Below are 18,869 nucleotides of genomic sequence, written 5' to 3'. Positions count from 1 at the left end.
CAATGAGAACTACAACCAAAAAATAGCCAGGTGTTGTGGCAGGCACCTGTAGTCCCAACTGCTTGGGAGGCTAAGGTAAGAGAATCGCTTAAGCCCAAGAGTTTGAGGTTGCTATGAGCTGCGACGCCATGGCACTCTACCGAGGGTAACAGCTTAAGACCCTGTCTGGAAAAAAAAAAAAAAAGAATAAAAAAATCAAGGCAAGAGGATTGCTTGAGCTGAAGAGTTGGAGTTTGCTATGAGCTATTATGCCACAGCTCTCTACACAGGGTGACAGCTGGAGACTCGATCTTGTGTTAGACTGTTATCATACCACTTGGCTCTACCAGGTATTTTCTAAAAGCTACTCACCAAATTAAAAACTCGAGCCACTGGGCGGCGCCTTTGGCTCAGTGAGTGGGGCGCCGGCCCCATATGCCGAGGGTGGTGGGTTCAAGCCCAGCCCCGGCCAAACTGCAACAACAACAACAAAAAAAAACTCGAGCCACTGGGAATCAACGCCACATGTTTCAAAGACATCTAAAAAACCTTACACTGGATTTACAACTCTAATTCTTAGCCTAACTATACACCTATATGCAATACCTTCACTCTGAATTAGGATTAGGGTATAAACTAAAATTCTTTTTGTGGGGTTAAGTCACTGAATATCTGCCTGGCTCAGGTAATATCCCCCTGCTAGGTGAAGCATTATTCTTTATTTTTTTTTTTTTCGTTTCAAAACTTTTTTTTTATTTTAAATTCATTGAAAGAAATAAAATTATATTTAAAAAAATAGAGTAATCTCACAAACTGAGGAAAGCCAGGAACAAAATGAACAAGTGAGCACTTCTTCCTGAGAGGCAGCTCTGACGGCTGCAGAATGGACTTTCTCCTTCCCAGCTTTTGTCAAACAAAAACTTTTCCTATTTCTAAGGCATCAAAAAGCACCAAGAGTGCTAAGTGGGTTCAGGAGCATTACTCTTTAAATACCCAGCTGACAAGTCCCTTCCGTCCCATCCCCTTGTACATAAGGCAGTTATGATCTGGCTTCTGCTTATATAGATCCTCACTTCCAAACTTTTGCTAAGGTCCACCTTTTTGATCTACTCTTGGGCAAAGATTTATTCTTCTTTCTTCTAACAATTTCCTTACCTTTTACAGGCTCATTATTCTCATTATACATTATAATTTTGTGTATATGTCTGTTTCTGCTATTATACTGTGAATTCTCCAAAAGCAAGAACAGTATTTTACCCACCTGTTACAGTAATTGCTAATAATAGATAAATTAGTAGATAAACATTCTCAATAAATGTTTGTGAAATGAGTGAACAGGTAATCAGACAATGTTCTACAGAAATCCACTTTACTTTCATTTTCTGCGTATTCTGTGCTCTGTTTAATAGTGATTGTTAACCACTGGGATCATCTATCTAATTGAAGAAAAAGTGGCAAATAAGTCTGGTATATAATTTCAGGGGATTAATGTAACCTTTGGAGCCAATATGGACATTTGATTATAAAGCCTTGATATAGAAACACGGTAACTCTACCTTGTTTTGCAAGTTTTGTAATTTCCCAGTCTTGAAGAAACCATAATACCAAGCCAAATCTGTACCTGAATTTCATCACACTTGATTAGCTTTTCCACCTCTCCTTGACTTAGAAGAATGAACTCTTCATGCTGCACCACTTCAGGAAAGTGCTTCTGGCTAAAAACCTCAGCTGCTTGCATCAGGTCAACACAATTGTGGGTTTCAGCAAAATCCCTGATACCCAGGCAATTAGAAGGGTCCAACTGACTTTCTAAGAACTCACAGCAGGCTTGCTTCACACCTAGGACAAACACAGGCAGTGAATACTTCAAGATACTTGACCAGATGTGAATTGGTCTACATTCTTGGATTTCAACATCTCCTTTACATGTTATCAGAGGAACCCTTGCTCAACACCTAAAAAATGTATTTGAAATTTTATGCATAAAGAATTTAATTCCTACTTCTGCTTTAGTGTTATATGACTTTCAGTAGGATCTTTACACCTATCTCTGCTTCATCTTTAAAGTGAGTATAGCAAGACGAATTACTTCTAGAGACACTGGCACAATTAAACAAAATGCTTATAAAACTCCTGGGAATGGAGCAATAAAACAATTACAAATTGAGCATAATGTACCTATTTTCTACTCTATATGAAAACCTACTAAAAGACTCCAGTGAAAGAAAAAACAGAAGATACTAATAACAATATCACATTTCTCTAACTGAAAAGTTCAGAGTATAAACTTAATGTTTATGATTATGCACTAACGTAAAAGCTTCACACTGTTTACTCACATGTATTAAAAACTGAAAATATGTCAATCATGTGTATATAAAAATTGGAAATAATGAAAGCATAACTGAATACTGAAAGAGATTGAAAATTAGAAGGGAGGCCATCTTTAATCCTGTGAAAATTCTATACTTCTGTTTTTGTGCATCAATTTAAATTTTATTAATTTCAAATAACAAAAGGTTTTTACTATGAAAAGTCCCCCAGCTTCCTTATTAACATGGCCATTTAATGGCCAGGTAAATTGACAGTCTCCATGTAGGCAATTAACAGTATCAGTTTCCTGCATTTTCTTACAGGGTATTATATACATTTATGTAAAAAACGCTTAATTTTCCCCTCCTTCATGTTTTTTAAAGAGTCAGGGCCAGTTGTAGTGGCTCATCCCTGTAATCCTATCTCTTTAAACCCTGAGTGAAACCCTGCCTCTTTAAAAAAAACAAAAAACAAAAATTTGTGCAGGCTGTCCCTGAATTACAAACATCCAATTTACATAAAATTCACACTTACAAACAGAGGCTATTAAACTAAGTCCCCAAGTCACAAACATCTGACTTAGATACAACTCACACTTACAAACGGAGGCTATTATAGGTAATAGCTAAATGTACTTGTTTCAACTTGGGAACAAACCTAGAGAACCTATCTTGTTTGTAACCCAGGGACTGCCTGTATTTGTAGAGCTTTCATTATATTGTCACTGACATCTAATCTTTTGTTGCTCAAAGAGACAAAAGCCTTGGGCTGTAAGGATAGCACCCATAGCCTGCCTCCTCCATAATTTTCATGATTAAATTTATATCAGTAATTTTAAACATTTACAGGGCAACTTTGGCATGGACAATAGCAACTTTTAAAGTCTGTACCTTTCAGCTGAAGCAGACAGGCTGCAGGAAGCAGTTCTTGTACGTTTTCTACGGTCACATGTACTGTTTCTGTGTACACAAAGTCTAACAGAATTTCCATGGTAGAGGCAGTTAAACCTTGAATATCAACATAAGGTTTCCCCTTCTCTGAAAGCTGAAAATTCAAAGGGTGTGAGAGAATGGTGGTTATAATTGCACAAGGTAAAGGCAGAATCTCATATCTAAGAGCTTCATGTGATGTTAATAACAGTAACTGAATATACAGTTTGCAAAAATTTTGAACTATTTTGATTTGAATAAAGCAAATATGGCATATATTTGTAGCTTTTCAAATGGAGGGAGTAGTTTTCTGTACCCTACAAGTATTTAGCAGGTTATACCTTATTGGAATAGCAGTATTACCAGTGAATAATTTTAGAAAGCAATTTCACTTTTTTTTTTGAGGTAGAGTCTCAAGCTGTCACTCTGGGTAGAGTGCCATGGCGTCACAGCTCACAGCAACCTCAAATTCCTGGGCTTAAGCGATTCTCTTGCCTCAGTCTTCCAAATAGCTGGGACTATAGGCACCCACCACAACACCTGGCTATTTCTTTTGTTGCAATTGTCATTGATGTTTCTAGTTGGCCTGGGCTGGGTTTGAACCCACCAGATGCAGTGCATGTGGCTACAGGTGCCAACGTGATTTCACATTTAAACAAACATAGATATATTACAGAATAGAGTGAAAAAGTTCCATAAACATCATCACTGATGTCCATGGACTATTATTTCTTTTCTTTTTTTTTTTTTTTTTTTTTTTGAGACAGAGCCTCAAGCTGTGGCTCTGGTTAGAGCACCACGGCCTCACAGCCTCACAGCAACCTCAAATTCTTGGGCTTAAGCAATTCTCTTGCCTCAGCCTCCCGAGTAACTGGGACTAAAGGCGCCTGCCACAACGCCTGGCTATTTTTTGTTGTGGTTGTTGCAGTTGTCACTGTTGTTTTAGCTGGCCCAGGCTGGGTTCAAACCCCACCAGCCCTGTCCATGGACTTTTTTTTTTAAAGAGACAATCTCACTTTATCACCCTTGATAGAGTCCAGTGGCATCACAGCTCACAGTAACCTCGAACTCCTGGCTCATGCAATCCTCTTGCCTCAGCCTCCCCAATAGATTGGACTACAGGCACCTGCCACAATGCCGTGGCTATTTTTAGAGATGGGGTCTCATTCTTGTTCAGGCTGGTCTCCAACTTGTAAGCTCAAGCGATCCACCCACGTGGGTCTCCCAGAGTGCTAGGATTACAGGCATGAGGCACATCACCCAGCCATCCATGGACTTTCAAAATAAAATATAAAATTTCAGTGAAAATTCACATTTATAGAGGATCCTGTACCTTATAGCTCCAGACCCTCCAGGATTACTCAATTCCTGTCATATGTCCTAGAATTATATTTGGTAATAATCAAAAAAACATGCAGGTTCCAGACTTTCTTATGTAATATCGTCTGAAAACTGAACTGTCTGATAATGTTCCAAAGTAGAGTAGAACCTCCATAGTTGACCACTGCTCTACATTGATCACCTCAAGTGATCTAACTTTCATAGATCAGACATGCATCACATGTACATATTGTACAGTAGGGCTGGTTCCTTAATGTTGACCACCTCTGTGTGTTGATCAGTTTGTTACAGTCCCATCGGTGGTCAAGTTACAGATATTCTACTGTATTGGGCTGACTCTATTGTGGGACTACTCACTTCTTAGTGGTATATTTAGTCTAGAATCTCTTCTTGAAGTTATAAGTACTGATGAGATCAGAGAATCACAGGAAAACTGGTTAACTAAGAATAGAAATTTTTGGGTGGCACCTGTGGCTCAGTGAGTAGGGTGCTGGTCCCATATACAGAAGGGTGGTGGGTTCAAATCTGGCCCTGGCCAAACTGCCACAAAAAAACAGCCGGGCATTGTGGTAGACACCTGTAGTCCCAGCTACTGGGGAGGCTAAGACAAGAGAATCGCCTAAGCCCAAGAGCTGGAGGTTGTTGTGAGCTGTGATGCCACGGATACTGAGAACAACAAAGTGAGACTATCTCTAAAAAAAAAAAAAAAGAAAGAAATTTTCAACTTTACAGGTCAGTAAGCCATCTGATTATCTTATGAAAATTTTACCAGATGTTAACCTCAGTTTGGAAATTCATATTATTCATAAACTCCAGTGTACTTCTATTATGAACTAAATGACTTCATCTTTGATTTCTCCATCATTCCAGAAAATAATAAAAAAGCATTCTCTACCAAAGTCCAAAATCAATTGATCTCTAATAGTAAAAAAAGTCACTAGCACGTTATTTTGAAAAAGCACATTAGGCTTTAACATTTTACATGGTACAAGAATTTATAAACAATTACTATCCTAACACATTAAATACATTTAATACTAATAATAATGACGTATACAAGTACATATATTCTAGAAGTTTCTCATTCAATAAATAAAACTATTTTCCCACCAGTCGAATAGTTTAAATATGGAAAGGATTTCATTATGTAAGAACTTAGAGCAAGTACACATTTCACATTTATATTTTACTTCAGAATTTTCAGCATGCTTTTTTTTTTTTTTTTTAGAGACAGTCTCACCCTCAGTAACGTCACAGCTCACAGCAACCTCCAGCTCTTGGGTTTAGGTGATTCTCTTGCCTCAGCCTCCCAAGTAGCTGGGACTATAGGTGCCTGCCACAACACCCGGCTGTTTTTGTTGTTGTTGTTGCAGTTTGGCCGGGGCCAGGTTTGAACCCACCACCCTGAGTATGGGGCCGGCGCCCTACTCACTGAGCCATGGGCTCCGCCCTCAGCATGCTTCTTATTTCCTATTATATTATCTGATTCTCACAGTAACCTGGTAAAGTCACTGCCATTTAAGAGATAAAGGATTTGGCTGGGCAAGGTGACCCATGCATGTAATCTTATTTCCATAGAAGGTCAAGGAGAAAAGATCAGAAGTGTGAGGGTGGCGCCTGTGGCTCAAAGGAGTAGGGCACTGGCCCCATATGCCGGAGGTGGTGGGTTCAAACCCAGCCCTGGCCAAAACTGGAAAAAAAAAAAAAAAAATCAGGAGTGTAAGACCAGCCTGATCAAGAGTAAAGACCCTGTCTGTAGTCCCAGCTGCTTGGGAGGCTGAGGCAAGAGAATCGCATAAGCCCAAGAGTTAGAGGTTGCTGTGAGCCGTGTGACGCCACGGCACTCTACCTGAGGGCAGTACAGTGAGACTCTGTCTCTACAAAAAAAAAAAAAAGAGTAAGACCCTGTCTCGACTAAAAAACTGGCTGTGGTGGTGGATGCCTGTAGTCCCAGCTACTCCAGAGGCTAAGGCATAAGGATTGCTTAGACCCAGGAATCTGAGGTTGCTGTGAGATAAGCTGAGGTCATGGCACTCTAATCTGGGCAACAGACTAAGACTTTGGCTTCAAAAAAGGATGGATCTAAGGATCAAAGAAGTTATATGACTTGACCAGGGTCACTTAACTAGTAAGAAACAGATTAAAACCCAGGTCCTCTTGCCTTAGTCCTGTGATCTTTGAACTGGACAACATTTGAGGAGCGTTTCAGAGCTAGAAGAGAACAAGGAAACCATCTTGTTTAACCATTTTATTTTACAGATTGACCCAGTTAAGTTAGATGGCTGCTGGGGTTTTAGAGAGAATTGCTAAGAAAACTAAGCCTAAAATCCAAGTCCCTATACTCTCTACTTTAAATTACTTAGTTTAAAAAATAAAGACAAAACTGGGCGGCGCCTGTGGCTCAGTGGGTAGGGCGCCAGCCCCATATACTGAGGGTGGCAGGTTCAAACCCGGCCCCAGCCAAACTGCAACAACAACAACAACAAAATAGCCGGGTGTTGTAGCGGGTGCCTGTAGTCCCAGCTACTTGGGAGGCTGAGGCAAGAGAATCACCTAAGCCCAGGAGTTTGAGGTTGCTGTGAGCAGTGACGCTATAGCACTCTACTGAGGGTGATAAAGTGAGATTCTGTCTCAATTAAAAAAAAAAAAAAAAGACAAAACTATTTGGCATTTTCTTGCCTGATGTCAGTTTTTACTGCTTTTTTTTTTTTTGCCAGGGCCGTGTTTGAACCCACCACCTCTGGTATATGGGGCCAGCGCCCCACTCCTTGATCCACAGGTGCTGCCTCACCTGATGTCAGTTTTTAAAGAAAGAAAGAGTTACTGATGAGAAAAAAGGAATACTTTTTGGCAAAAACCCATACTAACTTCTGAATGTATAAACAATGAAGACAACGTTTTTTTCTTTTCATTTTTTTTTTGTTCTGTTTAAGACAAGGTCTCACTCTGTCACCCAGGCTAGAGTGCAATGGCATCATTATAGCTCACTGCAACCTCAAATCTTGGGCTCAAGAGATAAGCCTGCCTCGGCCTGCCAAGTAGCTGGGACTACAGGCATGTGCCACTACACCCGGCTAAGTTTTCTATTTTTTGTAGAGAAGTGTTCTTGCTATGTTGCCCAGGGTGATCCTGAATCTCTGGGCTCAAGCAATCTCCCTGCCTCAGCCTCCCAAAATGCAGGAGGTGTGAGCCACCATGACTGGCCCAGATTTTTTCAAGTTGACAAAAAATAGGATGCACAATATATAATTAGCAATCAGCAGTCCTAGTCCATTTCAGGGTCAGCAGCTGCTGTGTACACTGTTCTTACTCAGTTAAATGCCAACTGTTTTAGATGCTCTTGGGTAGTTATACTGGAGAACAGTATAGGATAGGGATCTGCCATGTCATATTATACAAGATCATTTTAAAATTAACCTAGATTAGCTGGAATGACCTGTCAGGTTTCTGTTTTTCCTATTAGTCATGTGACTGAGCATTGGCTCAAAGTATTATAAACTATATTGGCTTTAAAATTAGATTGTAAGGCTGAGAACGGCAGCTCATGCCTGTAATCCTAGTACCCTGGGAAACCAAGGTGAGTGGATCACTTGAGCTCAGTAGTTTGAGACCAACCTGAGCAAGAGTGAGACCCCATCTCTACTAAAAATGAAGACAAAACAAAAAATAAAAAAAACCAAGACTGAAGCTACAGGATTGCTTCAGCCCAAGAGTTTGAGGTTGCTGTGAGCTATGACACCACTCACTCTACCAAGGGCAACAAAGTGAGACTGTGTCTCAAAAAAAAAATAAAATAAAATTAGATTATAGAATATAAAATCCATATTTCAAAAGCTAAGGAGACACAATAGCTAAAAACTGTTTGGACTATAGAGTCAGAAAATACAGGATTAAATCCTGCCTCAACCACTTCCATATGATTTGGGGCAAATCATTTATACCTAAAGCCTTATTCCTTCATTTGTAAAATGAGATAATACTCACCCCTAGCATGAGGGAGATATGTATAACAATCACACAGCACAGTAGCTGGCCCATAAAGGTAGTTATCATTATTATGATACACCTTTCCTATTCTAACCCAGCAGCAACATCTTCATTAAGGTGATAGAATTAACTAAAGAAAATACTGTAGCCGGGAGTTGTGGCGGGCGCCTGTGGTCCCAGCTACTCGCGAGGCTGAGGCAAGAGAATCGCTTAAGCCCAGGAGTTGGAGGTTGCTGTGAGCTGTGTGAGGCCACGGCACTCTACCGAGGGCCATAAAGTGAGACTCTGTCTCTACAAAAAAAAAAAAGAAAATACTGGTAGTAAAAAGATTTTTTTTTTTTTGTGATTTTTGGCCAGGGCTGGGTTTGAACCCGCCACCTCAGGCATATGGGACAGGCGCCCTACTCCTTGAGCCACAGGCACCGCCTGTAAAAAGATTTTTGAAAAAGTATTATTGTAATAAAATATTTCAGACAGATACGTAAGTACAAATTATATAATAAACAGTGCTGCATCCACTACTAAGCTTTAAAAAAAAAATCAAAACTTGCAGTGCTTTCTTCTACTTAGCTTTTTCTCTTTTACTTTTTCTTCTTCTTCTTTTTTTTTTGAGACAAGAGTCTGACTCTGTGGCCCTGCGTAAATTACCATGTCCTCATAGCTCATAGCAACCTCAAACACTTGGGCTCAAGTGATCCTCTTGTCTCAGGGGCCTGAGTAGCTGAGACTATAGACCAGGGGTCCTCAAACTACAGCCTGCGGGCCACATGCTACGGTGTGATTATATTTGTTCCCGTTTGTTTTTTTACTTCAAAATAAGATATGTGCAGTGTACATAGGAATTTGTTCATAGTTTTTTTTTTAAACTATAGTCCGGCTTCTCCAACAGTCTGAGGGACAGTGAACTGGCCCTCTGTTTAAAAAGTTTGAGGACAGAGAGCAGAGAGAGAAAGAAGGAGGGAGGGGTGAGGAAAGGAAGAGCAGAGAGAGGGAAGGAGGAAGGGGGGTGGGGCCTTGGTGTGTGCCACACCTTTTGGGGACAAGACACGAAGGCAAGAGGGACTTTACCTAACAAATGCAATCAGTGTAATCTGGCTTATTGTACCCTCAATGAATCCCCAACAATTAAAAAAAAAAAGGCTTGACGCCTGTGGCTTAAGCGGCTAAGGCGCCAGCCACATACACCTGAGCTGGCAGGTTCGAATCCAGCCCGGGCCTGCCAAACAACAATGATGGCTGCAACCAAAAAATAGCCGGGCATTGTGGCGGGCGCCTGTAGTCCCAGCTACTTGGGAGGCAGAGGCAGGAGAATCGCTTAACCCTAGGAGTTGGAGGTTGCTGTGAGCTGTGATGCCAAAGCACTCTACCTGGGGCAACAGCTTAAGGCTCTGTCTCAAAAAAAAAAAAAAAAAAAAAAGTTTGAGGATGCCTGCATAGACACATGCCACACGCCCAGCTAGTTTTTTCTATTCTTAGTAGAGATGGGGTCTCGCTCTTGCTCAGGCTGGTTTAGAACTTCTGCATTGGGCGGCGCCTGTGGCTCAGTGAGTAGGGCGCCGGCCCCATATGCCGAGGGTGACGGGTTCAAACCCAGCCCCGGCCAAACTGCAACAAAAAATAGCCGGGCGTTGTGGCGGGCGCCTGTAGTCCCAGCTGCTCGGGAGGCTGAGGCAGGAGAATCGCCTAAGCCCAGGAGTTGGAGGTTGCTGTGAGCCGTGTGATGCCACGGCACTCTACCGAGGGCCATAAAGTGAGACTCTGTCTCTACAAAAAAAAAAAAAAAAAAGAACTTCTGCATTGAGGCAGTTCACTCCCCATTGGCCTCCCAGAATGCTAATATAGGCAATAGGCATGTGCCACCGTGAACTAATTTACCTAAGTGTACATCACAATATATTCAACAGCCTCACTATTTGAAATATTTTCTCAGGGACTATTTTTTTTTTTTTTTTTTTTTTGAGACAGAGCCTCAAGCTATCACCCTGGGTAGAGTGCCGTGGGATCACAGCTCATAGAAACCTCCAACTCCTGGGCTCAAGCGATTCTCCTGCCTCCACCTCCCAAGTAGCTGGGACTACAGGCGCCCGCCACAACACCTGGCTATTTTTTTTTTTTTTGGTTGCAGCCATCATTGTTGTTTGGCAGGCCCAGGCTGGATTTGAACCCACCAGCTCAGGTGTATGTGGCTGGCGCCTTAGCAGTTTGAGCCACAGGCGCTGAGCCTCAGGGACTCTTTTTAAATGCTTTGTCAGCACTAAGTTTTTTCTTGTGAAGCCAACCTTTTCCTAATTCCCTTTGTTAGCCGCTTATACTCTGGAGTTAGCATCTTTATACAGCCATTCATTAAATCATCATCTTCATCTGAAATTACCCTAAAATCTACATGGTTAGAATGAAGACCGATTTTTTTTATTTCCTTGCTTATTTTTTATTTTTTGTATTTTTATTTCCTTGCTTTGTTGTTCTTGCTATTGAGATTGAGTCCCACCCTATGCCCTGAGCAGAGTGCACTGGCGTCATAGCTCACTGCAATCTCAGACTTGGGCTGTGGACATCCTGCTGCCTCAGCCTCTGGAAGCCACTGGGATTACAAGCACTCGCTATGGCACCCAGATATTTTTTTTTTCATGAGTTGGAGTCTCACTCTCACTCAGGCAAGTTTCAAACTCAAACCAGTTCCCCCTCCTCAGCCTCCCACAGTGCTGGGATGACAGGTGTGAGCCACTGCACCTGGCTAAAGACTGATTTTCTTCACATATTGTTAGGAAGACTCAGATGAGGTCTGATTCCTACCCCTCTCTCTTTCCATCCTCCCTATCCCCTTGGTATTCACTTAAATTTTTTTTTTTTTTAATGAGACAGAGCTTCAAGCTGTTGCCCTGGGTAGAGTGCTGTGGCAACACAGCTCACAGCAACCTCCAACTCCTGAGCTCAAGCAATTCTCCTGCCTCAGCCTCCCAAGTAGCTGGGACTACAGGCGCCCGCCACAACGCCTGGCTATTTTTTTTTTGATTGCAGCCATCATTTTTATTTGGCGGCCCTGGCTGGATTTGAACCTGCCAGCTCAGGTGTATGTGGCTGGCACCTTAGCTGCTTGAGCCACAGGCGCCGAGCCTCACTTAAAATTTTTAAACTATAAAGAGAAAAACTGAAAGACAAATTTAAAAAAGAATCAACAAAATCCAATAGTTGACATTTTGTGTTTACTCCATGCTAGATACTACTGTAAGCATCTTATATGTTATTTTCTCAAATAATCTTCACAATAACCATGTGTTATTGCATATTACTACTATCCCTAATTTACAGATGAGGAAACTAAGGCATAGGCAAGTGGCAGACCTTATTCAGAGCCTACATATTTAACCAACATACTATAAAACCTCACTATTATGTCAAACATCTACTATTTTATTCAGTACAATTAGGCAACTACAAAGTTACATGTTTTACATGTGTGGAGAAAACTTACCACTTACCTCACTAGTGAACATGGCACAGAAGTAATCGCTACAAGCAGCCAGCACAATCCGATGAGCAGGGAAATCTTTCTGCTCTACCCTCAAAGTCACATCACAGAGGGTATTGCTCTTCCTGAGTGAGTTCATTGAGTTGAGGATGGATTTAGCATGCGTATTTGTCATTATGTCTTTGGGGGCCATAATGTCTCCCATCAAGCAGTATGGAGAAAGAAAAAAAGGGGTCTTTGGATTCCACAACTGTAAGAGAAAAAGGACAGTGAGCATATCTGAAGAACAGGGGAAACTGAACATATTTAACTAGCTTTGCAAATTAAAAAACTAAGAGAGGCTTCCTCAGACCTGAATATCCACTTCCTCAGACCTCATATCCTTGGCATCACCACCATTTTCTAACCACTAACTATTCTTTTTTGTGTGTGTGTGGTTTTTGGCTGGGGCTGGGTTTGAACCCGCCACCTCTGGCATATGGGACAGGTGCCCTACTCCTTGAGCCACAGGCGCCGCCCTCTAACCATTATCTATTCTAAGTGAAAGTTTTCTTGGGCTGGGCTCAGTGGCTCATGCCTGTAATCTTAGCACTCTGGGAGGCTGAGGCAGGCGGACTGCCTGAGCTCAGGAGTTCGAGACCAGACTGAGCAAGAGTGAGATCCCATCTCTACTAAAGTAGAAAAACTAGCTGGGCATTGTGCCTGGTGCCTGTAGTCCCAGCTACAGGACTGAGGCAAGAGGAGCTCTTGAGCCCAAGAGTTCGAAGTTGCTGCAAGTTATGAAGATGCCACAGCACTCTACCCCAGGGCACAGAGTCTGTGCAACTGTGCGTTGTCTCAACGTCCCCCCACCCCCCAAAAAACTAACTTCTTCCTCTGAACTCCTCTATCACTAAGTGCCCCATCACTTCATATTTATTGCAACCAATGCTGTATTTTAAGTAGAATAAAACTATACATGTCCTGTCCTTCATAAGGTTGTCTCAAATGATAAAACAGTATATTACTTAATATTCATAAGTAGGTAAGTATTTAGAGTATTTCATATACTTTTTGTACGGAAGTATACAATGAATGCTTACTAATTTAAGACAACTTGTGTATTCAACTTAAAGCAAGAAAGATGAATCAGTGAAAATAAACACTTTTCTAAAGCAGTATCCAAAGAATTAGATATGACAACTTCGAAATATATCAAGGGCAATTTCTGGGGAATGAAATGGGAATGGTATGGACAGTGTATCTTATTTGGAATCCAAAAGTTTTGAAATGATCCAAGGGATAAAAAAAATCAAACAGTGGGGCGCGCTTGTGGCTTAGCGAGCAGGGCGCTGGCCCCATATACCGAGGGTGGCGGGTTCAAACCCAGCCTCGGCCAAACTGCAACAAAAAAATAGCCGGGCGTTGTGGCAGGCGCCTGTAGTCCCAGCTACTCGGGAGGCTGAGGCAGGAGAATCGCATAAGCCCAGGAGTTGGAGGTTGCTGTGAGCTGTGTGACGCCACAGCACTCTACCGAGGGCAATAAAGTGAAACTCTTGTCTCTACCAAAACAAAAACAAAAACAAAAACAAATCAAACAGTGGTCTTTGAAAGTCCACAACTCATTTCTTTTTTTTTTTTTTTTTTTGCCGGGGCTGGGTTTGAACCTGCCACCTCCGGCTTATGGGCCCGGCACCTTACCCCTTTGAGCCACAGGCGCGCCTTTTTTTTTTTTTTGAGACAGTGTCTCACTATGTAGCCCTGGGTAGAGTGCCCTCGCATCATAGCTCACAGCAACCTCAAACTCATGGGCTTAAGCTATTCTCTTGCTTCAGCCTCCCAAGTAGATGGGCCTACAGGGGCACGGCCACAACGCGGGGTTATTTGTTGTTGTTGTTGTCATTGATTAGCAGGCCCGTGCATTTGGCTGGCATCCTAACCACTGAGCTACAGGCGCTGAGCCCCAACTCAATTTTTTAACAGGAAAAACAAGATACTACTTTCTCATCTACTTCCGTTTACAATTAGCATATTATTCTATGAGCACTCTAGATATTCCCTCTAATAACTCTGCAAGATGCATTTTACAGAAAAGGAGGTTTTTCTTTTTTTTTTTTTTTTTTTGCAATTTCTGGCCAGGGCTGGGTTTGAACCTACCACCTCTGGCATATGGGGCCAGCGCCCTAGCCCTTTGAGCCACAGGTGCCGCCCAGAAAAGGAGGTTTTTCATCAAAGTACATTATATTTTTCAAAATGTTTTCCGTTAGGTTAAATTAGTTTCAACTCTTAGGGATGTGAGAATGGTCTGAACAAAAATCCTTTCACTGTAAAGATATCCTGGGGGTTACCACAGGGTCAGCCTATCAAAACCGACAGGAATCCTAATGCAGAAGGGTCTTTCTTCTGGAGGATGGAGTCCTGCCTCCCCAGTTTCAACACATCTTTACCCTCACCTTTGGAAGTGATCTATTCTAGAACTTCTGCTATCATCTGAAAAGAGGGGTTCCACCACGGGAGATTCGGACTGGGGAGAGGTATCAAATTTTGATAAGACTAAATTCTAGAGAAGGAAACGAGGTCCTTCTCCCTTGACAGCGCCAGCGGGCACCGCCAGGTGGAGGCGTCAGAGGCGCGCAGTTCAGCGGGAGACGGGAGGACGCTTAAGGCAGATGCCCTCCAGCCTTTCTCCTCTTCCAGGTTTCTCCCCAACATCCCCTCGGAGGGAGAAGAAGGATGGGGGAAGGGCTATAACCCAGAGCTGAAGGGTGGGAAGCACAGGGCTGACTGCCACCACCTCCGCGTTACTCACCTCAGTTCCCAGGCCCAGACAGCCGCGCCGGCCCGTCCCCAGCCCGTGGGGATGGGGTGGGGCGCGGGGCCAGCAGGCGGCTCAGGAGGAGCCAAAGCGCCGCCGCCGCCCCGACCCGGAGGCTGTGGAGCCGTCCCGCCGTCCTGGGTATTCTAGTCCCTGCGGCCGCGCGACGTGATTACGCAATGCAGCTCCAGGACCGCCCAGCTCCCTACTCAGGTCTGCGTCACGTGAGGAGACGCCTTCACGTGACCCCGTGTGCCCGGGCGCCCGGCCTCCGCACGCTGGTAGGAAGCCGCAAAGAAAAAGGTGGGATAGAGCGGGGTCCGCAGGGGCCGCGGGGGAAGTGTACAGTTCTCCAGCTCGGTCACTGGCTGAGACTGAGCTTCTCCCGAGGCAGGGCAGACAGAGAGGGTTCCAAGGCTTAATATGCTAAGGATATGATTGCAGAAAGCATATTTTACCCGCGAGGTATTCATGAAGCCTCTGACAGCGAGAAAACCCACGGAGGCTTCTAGTCTCAAGTCTATTGTCCACAGTGACCTTCGGGCAACCAACGCTGTGGTGAGACCCTGAGCCCCGGAATCCACAGACCTCCGCATTCTCTGCATCATAATGGGGCCCATCATCACCGCTGAGGTGATTTTGTTTCTTTCCCTGGAAGACAATTAAGTGGAAGGAAATTGTGGCCTCTAGAAGTTGGGACACTCCCAGCCCCGGCCAAATTGCAACAAAAAAATAGCCGGGCGTTGTGGCAGGCGCCTGTAGTCCCAGCTGCTCGGGAGGCTGAGGCAAGAGAATCGCGTAAGCCCAAGAGTTAGAGGTTGCTGTGAGCTGTGTGATGCCACGGCACTCTACCTGAGGGTGGTATGTGAGACTCTGTCTCTACAAAAAAAAAAAAAAAAAGAAGTTGGGACACTGTGAGGGAAATTGCAAAGAACCTTCTTCGAGAAGTCCCGAAGTCCTTATCGCCGCTCTTCTGATTTTTCACTAGGTCATGGGTTGCTGAGGATTCAGTGAGGGATTTTGTCTCTGATTTTGGCGCACTTAGTGGCCAAGAAGGAAAAGAGGTTCGTTGGTTCGGCCTATGTGAATGTTCAAACTAATCGTGTTTAGTTATACTATTTTCCTCTATGGGCCTTTGATTCTTACATAATAAAATCACAGCCAAGTGGACGGCATTCTTATTTTACATAGCGTTTCCGTCTTCATATGGTATCTTCCTAATCTCTAACCGGCGCTGATGTACACATTGTGGAAGGGAGGGCAGGACTGGTGTAAATTCTGTCGAGGGCATTTCAGAAATGTTTACCAAAATTATGAATTTATATACCCTTTGAGTAATTTTTAAATACATCTGTCCTTCACATATACTTATCCGCATGTAAAATGATAACGTACAAGGTTGTTTACTGCAGCATTGTTTGTAGATTAGATTGAAAACAACCTTAAATCTCCATTAGTAAGGGAATGATTCAATAAAGTATGGTATGTGAGTACAATCCTGTACCACGCAGCTGTGAACAGTGTATAGTCTGCTGTTCGTGTAAAAAGGGGGGAAGATATGAATATTCATATTTGTTTTTGTATGCATAAAATGTATTTGGGAATATACAAAATAAAGTTAACATTGGTTTCTTAGTGGAGAGGAACTAGTTGATTGTAAGACAGGGCAGAAAGGAAGTGTTTTTCCTCTCTATAACTTCTGTTTTTTCAATTTTACATCATGTGAATTAAAAAATATGTGCAATTTTTTTTTCAAACAGGTTGTCACCGTTGGTAGAGTGCTATGGCATCATAGCTCACAGCATCCTTAAATTCTTAGGCTCAAGCCATTCTCATGCCTCAGCCTCCCAAGTAGCTGGGGCTACCAGCGCTGGCCACAATGCCTGGCTTTTTTTTTTAGAGAGGAGGTCTCACCCACAACGCCTACTTATTTTTTGTTAGAGACAAGATCTCCCTCGGCTCAGGCTGCTCTCAAACCTGTGAGTTCAGGCAATCCATCTGCCTCGGCCTCCCAGAGTGCAACGATTATAGGCATGAGCCACCGCAATTGGCCAAATATGTGCAATTTAAGGAAAAAATAAAAATAATTCCTTGTTTTCTGGATGTAAAGGAGCACTTCAGTGATATTGCCTAATTCATGGCTGCTATATTAAAGATTTTTTCCAAATTTGAGAGGGAATTTAATAAAGGAGGCTTTGTTTAAACTATGCTTACTTTTTTTTCAGAGAATAAAAGATGGAGAAGTTGCTACCAAAAAAGTCAACATGAAGAACTATAGTAGATAGGATGGCACCTGTGGCTCAAAGGAGTAGGGCGCCGGCCCCATATGCTGGAGGTGGCAGGTTCAAACCCAGCCCTGGCCATAAACTGCTTAAAAAAAAAAAAAAAAACAAAACCCTGCAGTAGATAGTTGACCTCCCTACATTGACCACCTCCTTAAATTGACCTAATTTTCATCAACCACTGTTTGAATCAGTACAGTAGGCCTAGTTCCTTATGTTCACCACCTCCATTTGTTGACCAGTTTGTGACAGTCCCTTGCGTGGCCAACTTCTGGCTTCTGACTTTTCTCCAGGAGTACAGCATTAGCATTTGTTGAGTTTTTTTTTTTTTATTGTTGGGGATTCATTGAGGGTACAATAAGCCAGGTTACACTGATTGCAATTGTTAGGTAAAGTCCCTCTTGCAATCATGTCTTGCCCCCATAAAGTGTGACACACACTAAGGCCCCACCCACCTCCCTCCTTCCCTCTTTCTGTTTCCTCCCCCATAACCATAATTGTCATTAATTGTCCTCATATCAAAATTGAGTACATAGGATTCATGCTTCTCCATTCTGTTGAGTTTTTTTTTTTTTTTTTGAGACAAGCCTCAAGCTGTCACCCTGGGTAGAGTGTCATGGCATCACAGCTCATAGCAACCTCAAACTCTTGGGCTTAAGCAATTCTCTTGCCTCAGCCTCCCAAGTAGCTGGGACCACAGGTGCCCACCATAACACCTGGCTATTTCTTGGTTGCAGTTGTCATTGTTGCTTAGCATACTCAGGCCAGGCTCAAACCTGCCACCTTAGTTGTATGTGGCCAGGGCCCTTGCTGACTGAGCCTGGGGCGCCGCCCATGTATTGAGTTTTTAAGTCACGTGGACACTATCCTTGCCATATAAGAACATTTCCAGTCATTTAGATGTCTGACCCAATACTCTTTTATCAGCTGATACTTATCCTGAGTTTCTTAGGCCTGTTCTGGAAAGTTGGGTCTACATAAGGTGGTGAATGAATTGGTCAGGCTCTGTTCATCATCCTGCCTTTATGGTTTGGACACCTGGGGTGATGCTGAGTGTTTATAGCTATTGAAGTGAGAAAAAACAGGGAATTTGCCTTGGAAGTCTAGTACACCAGCCAGGCAAAATACAAGGCATTTTTTTTTGCATTGCCAGAGTGTGGCAGACATGACGCATCCATCAGTTACTGAGTGTAATCCAAGCAAAGCCCCAGGTGCCGCTTAGAAGGTCATTTGCTGAATTTGCACCCAGTCCAAGGTTACACTGCCCAAGGGGTAGTTTCTGCCTGGGGGGACAGCTGATACACAAGTGGAGACTAGACTCCTTCACCCAGAGGGCTTTGCTGAACCTCCCTTGGATTGTAAGGCAGCCAACATGCTTCTCCTTATCCTCTCTTCCTTATTATTCCTTCATGGGATGAGATTTGCTTCAAGGTCTAATGGCTTTCCCAGCCCTCTCTGGCCCCTTCCTGTTTTCCCTGAAGTCTTTGTACATTTACTTTCATCTTAGCACATGCTTCCCTGAGGGCCAGACTAACACACAGGGTATTCGACTGTAATAATTTGAGTTTAGTGATGTTCCCTCACATATTTAGGAAGTAACTGAATGGACTGGAAGTGTGCAGATAGAGGAAGGTAATAGAGTTAACTTGCTACTAGTTAGGAGTTAGGTCAAAAGATACTGAAAACAGAAGCAAAAGGAATTTTTTTTTTTTTGAGACAGAGTCTCATTATGTCGTCCTCGGTAGAGGGCCGGGGCGTCACAGCTCACAGCAACT

At 43.0% G+C, this 18,869-nt stretch overlaps 1 protein-coding gene across 2 annotated transcripts in view; it reads right to left on the bottom strand.

Annotated features, from left to right (window-relative positions):
* KLHL12 (kelch like family member 12) overlaps nt 1-14,980 on the bottom strand; it is a 44,848-nt gene extending 29,868 nt beyond the window's left edge. For both annotated transcript variants that reach the window (XM_053606772.1, XM_053606773.1), the window contains exons 1-4: nt 14,807-14,980; nt 12,029-12,268; nt 3,183-3,336; nt 1,601-1,818 (exon numbers count right to left, since the gene is read on the bottom strand). In XM_053606772.1, coding sequence (XP_053462747.1) covers nt 1,601-1,818; nt 3,183-3,336; nt 12,029-12,223 — 567 coding nt within the window. In that variant the 5' untranslated portion in view covers nt 12,224-12,268; nt 14,807-14,980. The remainder of the gene's footprint in view (nt 1-1,600; nt 1,819-3,182; nt 3,337-12,028; nt 12,269-14,806) is intronic.
* Between the last annotated feature and the right edge of the window lie 3,889 nt (nt 14,981-18,869).

Source organism: Nycticebus coucang, chromosome 10 (genome assembly GCF_027406575.1).
Source record: "Nycticebus coucang isolate mNycCou1 chromosome 10, mNycCou1.pri, whole genome shotgun sequence".
Taxonomy (NCBI): Eukaryota; Metazoa; Chordata; class Mammalia; order Primates; family Lorisidae; genus Nycticebus; species Nycticebus coucang.
Note: the sequence above shows the minus strand (reverse complement) of the source record. Positions and strands in the feature narration are given on the sequence as shown.